The 11,055-nt window shown below is 40.8% G+C and overlaps 1 protein-coding gene across 1 annotated transcript; it reads right to left on the bottom strand.

Moving 5' to 3' along the window:
- Window positions 1-839: 839 nt before the first annotated feature.
- Window positions 840-8,970, bottom strand: cog2 (component of oligomeric golgi complex 2). The gene is made up of 18 exons (XM_074646264.1): window positions 8,806-8,970; window positions 8,494-8,655; window positions 6,493-6,558; window positions 6,324-6,404; window positions 5,910-6,013; window positions 5,466-5,574; window positions 5,006-5,185; window positions 4,764-4,888; window positions 4,467-4,593; window positions 4,222-4,361; window positions 3,875-3,936; window positions 3,645-3,796; window positions 3,314-3,499; window positions 3,074-3,146; window positions 2,470-2,612; window positions 1,757-1,896; window positions 1,378-1,561; window positions 840-1,028 (listed from the first exon to the last, which is right to left on the bottom strand). Exons 1-18 carry the CDS (start codon window positions 8,860-8,862, stop codon window positions 930-932), a joined length of 2,190 nt encoding a protein of 729 aa, XP_074502365.1. The 5' UTR covers window positions 8,863-8,970; the 3' UTR covers window positions 840-929.
- Between the last annotated feature and the right edge of the window lie 2,085 nt (window positions 8,971-11,055).

The following is an 11,055-nucleotide window of genomic DNA, read 5'->3' as shown; positions in this document are numbered from 1 at the left end:
TTTTTTTAAAGGTGTCAGTGGGGTCTTACTTTTGATGCCCAGAGGAACAAAAATCTGAAACCAGTTATTCAAGGCTTAATTTTAGTTTCAAACACCACAGTTGACTTGGATTTAGAAATATTTATGGTTCATCAATCTGTAGTATTTGTTGGTAGTCGAGGGGAAAAGATGTATGCAGTGCAAACTTGTAGCTAGCTAATGACCTTATATTAAAACACAAATTCAAGACTGTATCAAAGGTTCTTTTTTTTATTCGAGAGTTAATTATGTTAATTATATTATACAACTTTGATTTCAACAAAAATGTACATGTTACACACTGACTTCTTTATTTGACATGAATCCTTCACCAAGTAGCTGAAATTAGACCAATATTGTTTGATTGACATTCTCTCTTCACAACTCAGATTTGAGACTCTTGTTGAGCCACATTCTGGCCCAACATATATAATGAGCTGTAAAATAATTTTCTATAGATCAGTGCACATCACCAGCATCAGGTATCACTCATTTTGTGGAAAACATTTCCTGTACATAGTGCCATGCAGTCCCTTTTATTCACATTGCCGACATCAGAACAAATAATGATCCAGTCTCACTCGCGCTGTAATTTCTCTGCTGTTTCAGCAGTTTTTTTAATAACTGATGACTGTAAATTCAGATTGAATGGAATCAGTAGTAGAGCTGAAATGCTGCCCCCTATTTCTTTGGAGCAGGTGGCTACATGTTACACATTGCACCTTTAGGGTCTGCATTAAATGGAGATGTTTTTGTACAAAAGGATTCCAGTAGTGTTGGTTCTTGTCATGCATTCTTTTTTGCCAAATTATTATAAACTGTTACCAGGCCATGACATGTTTATTTTTCCTTCACAAGTCTTCAGGCAATGCAGCATGTTAATGGGTTTCACTTTCTATGGAGTCAACATTTTACTGGTTCTGTTCAGCGAGCTCTCGGGCCTCCCTCACCAAGTCCATCAGAGCGGAGAACATGGAGATGTCACTTGGCTGAAGACCCATCTTCTGGATCTGAGACATACAACAGTACAGAGCAGTGTAAGGGAGAATAATCAAAGCATTTCAGATGACACTGAAATTTAGTTGCAGTTACTTCAGCAGTGTTTGTCTACAGTTTGTTTGAGCATGGTTTGTCACATGTTTAAGAAAGGATGGGTACCGAACACACACATATACAAAAAGCAATTATTTAGTAATGAAAAAGAACCGATAAGAGTATTGATAAAGAACCGAACCGATATGGAGTATCAATAAGAGTAGTAGTATCCATAAAATCCTAATGATACCCATCCCTATGTTTAAGTATGTGTCTCTCCACACACGTCTGCATGTGTTTGAACACTCGTCGAACGCCACCTACCTGTTCCCCCAAGTATTCCACATCCAGTGCCAGTTGAAGTCGGATCTTGCTGTCATCTGTGGGTGCACCGTTTGCTCCTGCCGTGGTAGTCGTGCTCGCACCTTTTCTGGCTTGTTTCAATCGCTTCAGACTCTCCTCCATCTTTCTCACTGAGCTCAGCACCTCTGAGATGGTCTCATAGTACCTGAACAAGGTGGAGAATGAAAGTGGGAAACAAACTTTGTGGGTTGCAGCTGGAAAGATTTGTAAAATGAAATAAATACAACTCTCAGAAAGAAATAGTCTTTATCCTGTAAACGTCATAGGCCATACTTTTTAAATCTTCAAACACTGGTAATGTATCTGGGTCTATTTATGTTAGCAGGTGTGTGCGTCTTACCTCTGTGTGCAGTCAGACAGTGCAACTCGCAGCCACTCTTGTGCCGTAGAGGGGGTGACCAGCCCCGTTGAGTCAGTCAGCAACTGATGTAACGGGCGTAAGGCGTTGTCCATGTAGGCGGAGGCGCGCACCGGCAAATCCTGAACACGTTGGTAGTAAAGGTACAGTACATGTTTTAATTTGCTTGTGCTGAGGATTGCTGTTGGTAGAAAACTGAATTTGAAGTTCAGCGTTCATATTGAAGATATGGAGAGGCGGTTCATATCCTGTCCAAACCTTTCTGTCACAACAGCACCACCACTCACATCACTTAAACATCATTTAAGTTCAATGATGTGCTTCACATACAAGAAATCTCTTAAAAATGTGCCCAGCCTTATACTGAAGCATTATTTAGTTCACTAGTATGCTGTGTTAGAGTGAATAATAATGTTGAAATTGAATGCCATTTCTGTATTAACATGAATCATGACTTGATTATCATCAAATTCTGGCCAGTCAATGCATTTCAAAAGGTTAAATTCTGACCTTTAATTATAGTATTTCCATCAGTAAAAACTATTTAGATGCCACAACACGGCTTCAAGTGTATTAGCCCTCCAAGAGCTCCCAATGTGTCCTCCAAGATATGTTATGAGAGTATAATATTATATGTGTTATATAATGACATATAGGAGAAACACATACGTGTGCATGTTTGCAGCTTCACTGACCTTATTAGTCCTGCGGTAGAGTCGTGGAACCTCAGAGGCGCTCTTCAGGAAGCGGCAACTGCGTTCAGTCAGATGCTGGGTCATCCGGGTATTCAGAGTGGGAACGCTACTTGACAGGCAAGTCCTTGAGTCCATCAGAGCATCTGAAACAGAAGAGAGCACTAGTAAATGCAAAAGTAAACACACGGTCTGAGTTTGCCTGGTGCTAAAGCCGGGGGCAGAGAGCGCGGAAGACAAGAGTCAAGGAACGATTCGATTTCGTGACTGAGATGTTGTCTTTGAAGATGTCATGCTCAAAAAGCCTGTTGGGGATTGAATGGTTCCATTTTTAAATGTCGGTGATCACTGGCATTTATGTGTTCATTGCTCTGTGTCTCTTGGCATGTTTTCCATAAAAATAAGACCACAGCAGATATAGTGCAATAATCCCTTCCAATAACAAAAACTCCACTAATATTACAGTTTCTGTTCAGAGAAACATTCAATGCTTCAGGTGTTAAATACTACTGTCATGAAATCCTCCCACTTCCTGTCAAAACATTGCAGAGTAAGATCAAGCAAACACTGTGAAGGAAGAGAAAAGCTAAAATGACTTCCAGCTTACCTTCCACAATAGCAAAGTTTTTGAATCCGATGGCTTCTAATCGCTGTCTGACCATTTCTGACAACTCTGGTATCTAAGAGAAAGACGAGCAAGCTGTCAGTGTGGAAACAATCAAGTGGAAACCATTAGAAAATGATCAAAAAGGGACATGTGGTTAACCCTTTAAGTATAAAATGTAATAGATGTAAGAAAATTGGAACAACATATGTAAATATATGTATTTAGTTTGTGTGTGTGCACCTGCTCCTGCAGCTTTTGGATGTCAGCTGCAATGTAAACCAGCTGTTTGGTGGACAGGGTGGCAGGATTCCCACTCTCACTGCCGCCCTCATCCATCGACGTTCGGCTGGAGGTGGAGGAGGCCGAGCTCGGCAGAGCCCTGATCGGCTCTTTAGTCACTTCAGGGGCTGGAGTCTTCGTCAACACCTGTGCGGACACCAATCAAGATGAGGAACAAGAGCAAGCCACGGCAGCGTGGCTATTCATTTACATACTTCTTTGTTGGAATTACTGCTGTTAAAAAATTATCTTTAAATCATTACAGTCCTTCACTGGTTTATTTTAAGTTTACCTCGTCAAGAAACTTGGCATATCGTGCGTAGAGCTGCAGCGAGAGCTTCCAAAAACGATGAGCCAGAGGTGACAGGTAGACTTTGTCTGACCAACATCTCATTAGGCAGGACCACAACACCTCAGATACCTGCAGGTGGTACACACTGCCAGCTGGACATGAACAGACACACAGTTAGTGCGGGTTAAGTATTAGGTACACACTGGCGTTCATAATAAATAAATGCCTACCTGGTGCTGCCACAAGTCCATCACTGATGGCGTTCTCCAGAGTCCCTGCTATCTCTTTGTATCTGGATAAACAAAACAAACAATCAATGTGTTATCAGCTTAATCAGTTCTGATATGCACGTGCTCGTGACTTGAAACTGCACTGTGTGCGTTGGAAATTATGGACTTTCTAGAAAAGCCAAACTGTGCAGGTTTGTGTTGTGAAATGAGGTCACATGTCCTGATCTTTACAGTGTATGTGCGTGTTTATGGGGGCGGGAGGAAGATTGACAAACGGGCACAATGAGGGGGGTGTAATCTATAGGCTGTAGTATCTAGAGTATAGATCATATTGAGGTAATATGCACCGTAGTTGAAAGTAGACGGGCAGGTTCCATTTGTTGTTGAAGCTGATATATGAGGGGTGAACTCTCAGTCTCTTCACACTGGCCTGCGAGCTGCACTGACGCTCGAACCTCCGCGCAAACTCCATACTCGCGCTGTAACGCTAGAAAATAAAATAAAGAGTCAACAGAAAACACACACGGGTGAAACTACTCAACTTTTACTAAGTGAATGCATACACATGCCAACTGTGTCACTCTGGCTGTACCTCGAAGAATATATCCGGGTTTCCAGGGTTGAAGAGGTAGGGCAACCTCTCCTCTATCCCTTTGATCATCTCTGGCCACACAGAGTTCACCAGGAAGTCATAACCTGGCACTATGTCAGCTTTGTCACTGAGGAGAGAGGGAAACATCAGCACATTCAAAATACGTTAGGATTAGAGCTGTCAAAGTTAACGGGATAAAAATGCATTAAAGCAAATTCATTTTAATCCCACTAATTTCTTAAACTTGCAATTATTTATTAACTTTAGATGAATTTGCCTCCATGATAATATGAATACCTGGATATGGCTCCTCCAGTCACCTCTCTAAGCAGTCTACAATGATGAGGAACAAACTCCAACAGTCTAGAGTACATCAGCTGGAGGCCATTCGGACTAGACTTCACCACCTCTTCTACTATCACCTAAAAGAAGGAAAGTAGAGAAGAGGATATTCTGTCAAAATTATCAATTAATGTCTTCAAAAAAAAGACATTTTCTTGGATCTACAGTATATTAAAACATGTGTGGTACGTGTTTACCTGGTCCATGTATGGCTTGACCAGCACCTGTCCTACCAGGGCTTCAGCATCTCGAGTCTTGTCTATGGTGGCGTACGTCCTCAGGCAGTGACGCACCATGTCCACATTGGTTGTTTGCAGACCCTCGATCAGCACGCCCTCCAGAGACTGCTGCAGCATGGAGGTGATCCCGGCGATGCGCTGGCAGAGGACGCAACAAAGTATCAGAAATATCCCAACGGAGTATATTCCAGCAAACACACAGACCGAGTGAATCAACGTGAAAACTAGGATCAATTATTTTGGAGATCTTTTCTGTCTCTTACCAGAAAGACTGCACAGAAGCTGATTATCTTTGTCAATTAATTACAGGACTGATGGACTGACAAAAGAGCAGCCAGACAGACAAACTGACTCATTAACTGAGTGGCTATTAATTTACCAGTTGTCTGACTGATTGATTGAACCCATTAACACTTACAGGTCTGACTTTGTCCAGTAGGGGCATGCCTTTGCTCTGCACAGCGTGGAACTGCAGCTGGTTGAATTCTGTAGCAATCCTCTCCAGGATCTGACCTGCTAACAAAGGACTGTACACAGACAGACGGACATGAAGTCAGACACAAAGGCTTAATACTACATCCCTGCAGGATCAAGCTCAAAATATTTGACCCTCTGTTGTGCTCAAGATTACAAAATAGAAATATGGCTTTTCACACTGCAGCTCCAAAAACAATGGACACACAAATTTGTAACCAGGACCTTCTCTTCCTTATTATTTCTCTATTGATGGACATCCTATTTGTGATACCTGGTTAGGCCGAATGTTGAAATGCAAATATTACTTGGTAAATAACCTGCCCACATTCAACTAAGTTATCTACCAAGTTGTGCCAGTGGGTTTGTTAGCGTGTCAGTTTCCCACCTGCTGGTTTCTAGGGAGTTGGATTCCTTGGAGTTCTGTGAGTGGAGGATCTTTTCGATCTTCTCCACTGAGCGCACCACCTGAATCAGCCTCAATACACACACCTGATGGATGGGACAATAAAAGGAAGATGATAATTAAATGAGATCGTCCCACAGAGTAGACAACTGTCTACTTTTTGCACATTATCTTCTTCATTAAATGTTAGAAAACTAGTATAGCTATAAAATCATTTAAAAACAGGTTAATCATCTCTATGGCACCAAATATAGCTCGTCAAAGCGACATTACGTTCACAATTTGGCCTGGACCTGCCATACTAGACTGTCACAGAGTATTGTAATGCCTGGTGATTATAAAATATATTTAATGATGAATACAAACAAACTCAGACAGGAAGAAGAAGAGCCAAACCTTTTTTTTCTGCAGATCTTCCTGTTTGGTTAGCTGGTTGTCTATAGCCTGAATCACCTCACTCACACAGGACCGCAGACTCTGCAATAGATAACAGCATGAAACATGCATGAACCCTCTGTGGCAGTAATTAATCAATGCTTACAGTATATACAATCAGAATACATACCATAACCTCCTCTCGTAACTGTCCCAATGGCACAGAAAGCTGATTGAGGGCTTTGTCCATCCCCACCTGAGACAGCGGAGCAGAGGTCTGAGATTAGAAACAGTCTAATCTCACACTATCACATTACTTATAAAAATGAAAACTATGTGGTGTGCTCCCTTCCATTTTTCAAGAGCACATTAAAAGGATAGTTTGGACGTTTTGAAGTGGGGTTGTATGAGAGACTTATCCATAGTCAGTGTATTACCTACGATAGATGACGGTCGGCATGCCCCCAGTCTGGATTACCAGCACAGCAGCAAAGCAATGTACTGCTGTGGATGGGGGCAGCAGCAAAACATATTGTAGCCACCTAAAAGAAAGGCCCACTTCAAAAACATCAATATCCGTTTAAGTGTACGCTATATTTAGAATATTTTCACCTTGCCGTCAGACAGCCCTTTCCGACGGGGAACTGAAGAGGTTATCTATGCTCTCTTCAAAGTCACGAGACGCCTTTGACAAAAACAGTAATTCTTCCTCGCAGAACACTCAGGAAGTTGCTAGTCTATCGCTGCCTCGATCGGTTAGTTACCAGCCATGACAGCGACGCTGGTTTTGTTTTCACCTTGTGGGTCTGTGTGTGAGTTGCCAGGTGTTTATATTTTTCTGTCTGCGGACAGATTTTGTCACCTCGATAGCGTCACAACCACGTGACATGCTGTCACGAAACTTTACAGGCGTGTAGTTTAGATCAAAATGAAGGTTGAGTTCAAAGATGGGTGTGGTCCGAGCAAGAGTGCCGGAAGTAGGGGGGTAGGAAGTGGACGTTGCGGCGGGTGTGAGCCCATCGCAAGATGGTCTCTAGTTTGTTTTTATTATTGTGTGACTTTGGTGAATTCGAATTATTCCTTTAAAACATGAAAATCACACAATAACAAATACAAACTAACCGATCGAGGCAGCGACTCCTGTGTTCTGCGAGGTAAAATTATTGTTTTGTCAAAGGAGTCTGGTGGCTTGGAAGAGAGCACAGATGGATATTACGGCTTCAGTTTCCCATCAGAGAGGGCTGTCTGACAGCAAGGGAAAATATTCTAAATGTAGCGTAAATGATGCTGATCTTTTAGGTGGACTTGGCTAAAATATGCTTTGCTGCTGCCCCCGACCACAGCAGTACATTGCTTAGCTCCTGTGCCTGTATTTTCCACCTGCTTCTCCAAACTGGAGATACACACGCAAATTAAAGGTCCCATATCATGCTCATTTTCAGGTTCATACTTGTATTTTATGTTTCTACTAGAACATGTTTACATGCTGTAATGTTAAAAAAAAAACGTTATTTTCCTCATACTGTCCGCCTGAATATACCTGTATTCACCCTCTGTCTGAAACGCTCCGTTTTAGTGCATTTCAACGGAATTGCGTTGCTAAGCAACAGTTTGGGTCCACGTTTACTTCTTGTCAGTTGATGTTATTTACATACACTGCAACAGGAAATAAACTGGGACACATTTAGAATGTTTACGTTTAAAACTGCCAAATGATCTATATATATATTGTATATTTGTGACATCACAAATGGACAGAAATCCTAACGGCTTGTTTCAAACTCACAATTTCTGAATACGGGCTGTGTGTATTTCTCTGTATATTGAGCATTTTGATAGTTTAACAGTATTTATAAAGCACTTAAACCTGATTTATAATAAAAATGACATGAAAATCTCACTTTTTTACAATATAGGACCTTTAAGAAAAAAAATTGTATTGCTGTGGTTTACTGCACTACAATTTCTTTTTGCATATCTGCCAACATACTCACCAATATACCTGTGATAATATCAACTAAAAGCAATGACCAGAGCATACAACTAAATATTTTTAGCTGATACTCATCATAACAGTTAAAGTTCAAGCTTGCCTTTTAGACATTATAGGATCATATTTCTTAATAGACCTGGACATTGATTTATTAATACCCTCCCCTGTTGACTAAAAGCTGCTGGTGGAAGAACTGACCAGGTTGGTGGAGAGGTTAACAAAGTCAGCATAGTCCTTGTTGATGAGCTCCACCATGGCTGTCTTCAGCAGCTTATAGTAGAGCTCCAGGTCCTCCCTCATCTCCTCCAGCTGGACCTGCTTCCTGCACTCAGCCACGAACTGGTCCACGTCAAAATCATCCTGCAGGCAGAGAGAGAGAGAGAGAGACAACAAGATCAGACAAAATCATCCTGCAGGCAGAGAGAGAGACAACGAGATGAGACAGACTCATTGAGATAACACCCAGAACATGGAGAGAGAGAAAGTCGAGTTAACTACAGACTGTCTTACCTTCATAAAAACATCCTTGTCGAAGCACAGAGAGTCTGGTCCCTTTGGTAGATTCATGTTGGATTATAAAACACAGATAAAGTCAGAAGCCTCCAGCTGAGCTAGTTTAGTTTAGCTGCTGCTGCCAGGCTTCCGCAAACATGGCAAGAGCACCAACGAGGAAGACCACTAGCCAGGTTCCAGTAATACTACACCGCCCTCTAGAGGCAGGAATATGTGAATGTACTGCAAACGAGAAAAAAAGTCATAATATTATGAGAATAAAGTCATAGGTTTACGAGAAAAAAAAGTATTATTATGATAATAAAGTCATAATATTATAAAGTAGTCATTTTACGTGTTATTTTCTTTTTTTCTCGTAATATAACAACTTTTATTCTCGTAAAGTTATGACTTTATTTTCGTAATATTATGACCTTGTAGCTTGTTATAGGCTATACAGTATACCCGCTTTGTTTTTTGGGAGAGAAGTGTGAGGATTGTTTAGGGCCTCCAAAACAACATGTTAAAGGGACTATTTGTAACTTTGTACGCGCATAAATGTAGCGGGTCGTCACACATGCGCGCTCGCATATGCGCGTTCGCGTGTAGCCGCTGTACACTCCTCCTCTGCCTGCTCGCCTTCACTCAGACAGCTCAGCTCGCTCCACCTCTAAATGTGAACGTGCGTTCACTACACACTGCAGAAGAGTTAGTTTAGCTCTGAGAATATCTAGTGAATGTACAGGGGACGTTTGTGCAGAAATAACTGCTGCAGCTCCTCCAGACCAACAGAGGTTTTCCGTGTCTTGTGAAGTGACGGAGCTCTACAGAGATTTACGTTGTCTTCTCGTTACCGACCGGGTGCCGGTGTCTCCTCTGCTCTCTCCGGCTGCGGGCGGAGAGAGCAGGGAGACACGCTCCAGAGCCCCGCTGCCTCAGCCTGCACTTAGGCAGGAAAAGCCAACACTAGGATCAGATCTAAATCATGTTCATGGAGAGACCTTCGTCTGGTCAGCTAACATTACTGCCAAGCAGCTGAAATATAGAGTGATATTGTGGTTTTAGCTGACGTGTGTCGCCTCACTGTTTTGAGTGATGCTCGTTCAGGTATATTGAGAGCGAGCAAGCGCGAGCCCGACACTGACTTTCGTTGATTTCACGGCCACAGGTGTCGCTGTTAAGAAGCATTTCTGAAAGTTACAAATAGTCCCTTTAATCTCTGTCCAACAAATAAAGGTCTCTGGGCCTAATCAGTGAAAATAAATTTGCAAAAGTAAACACCTGAAAAAAATGACAAGCAATAACAAAGGTGGAGACTGAAAGTTCATTCTCGACCTTGGATAGTTGACAAAACAATCTCGCCACAAGGTCCATTCGATTGCTCTTCTGGAGCTTTTGATTGTAGGCCTATCATATGAATTTCCCCAGCAGATTGAGTTTGTGCAGTTGTCGTGGTATAGTAGATTTTCATTTTTTTTTTATTTATCTCAGCACTTCAAGGACCTCTCGCCCCTGTTGGCTTAAAAGTTGACACTGAAAGTTCATTCTTGACCTAGGGAAATCAAGTTGAAAATGAGTCAAATAGACCTAAAAAATCCATGTCAAGATCCATGACAACTGAGCAAATGCTATCTGCTAAGGAAGATCTTGTGATACTGCAGCAGCTGTGATTATTTTTTTTAATATGGCAGGTGTTTGTGAAGACTCAGTGTGCAAAATATTTCTTAAAATTTGTAAATACACCCTAAAAAATGTGACCAATGGTTACTTAAAAAAATTAAGGCAACAAAGTGACACGTAATATATTTGAATAGATTTTACTGCTACAAATTTGATTAAAAAGTACTGAATAAATTAATTACATTTAAACAAAAATAATTAGTAAATACAAATTAATTTCCCAAGGAAAACTGATTTATATTTACAGAATATCTTCGTGAAATTGATTTATATTTATTAATTATCTGGGTGAAATTGATTTATATTAATTATTTATCTTGGTGAAATGAATTTATATTTATTAATTATCTGGGTGAAATTGATTTAGATTTATTGAATATCAGGGTAAAATTGATTCATATTTACAAATTATTTTGGAGAAATTGATTTATATTTACTAATTATTTGGATAAAAATGATTTGGCTTCACTAAATAAAATACATTATATCTACTAATTTTTTCACACTTTGTTGCTTGAATCTATTCAATAATATTGATTGTCACTTTGTTGCCACACATTATCTATGTCTAATCTACTCAATATCATG

This window comes from Sebastes fasciatus, chromosome 9 (genome assembly GCF_043250625.1).
Source record: "Sebastes fasciatus isolate fSebFas1 chromosome 9, fSebFas1.pri, whole genome shotgun sequence".
In the NCBI taxonomy this organism is placed as follows: Eukaryota; Metazoa; Chordata; class Actinopteri; order Perciformes; family Sebastidae; genus Sebastes; species Sebastes fasciatus.
The sequence above is the reverse complement of the archived record's forward strand: the minus strand, read 5'-3'. Positions and strand labels throughout refer to the sequence as shown.

Coding starts and splice junctions, on each gene's coding strand:
- cog2 (XM_074646264.1), bottom strand. CDS start 8,862: ATGAATCTACCAAAGGGACCAGACTCTCTGTGCTTCGACAAGGATGTT. Junction 2,613..3,073: donor AAACTTTGCTATTGTGGAAG/GTAAGCTGGAAG, acceptor CTTCTGTTTCAG/ATGCTCTGATGGACTCAAGG. Junction 1,897..2,469: donor TCTACCGCAGGACTAATAAG/GTCAGTGAAGCT, acceptor CAACGTGTTCAG/GATTTGCCGGTGCGCGCCTC.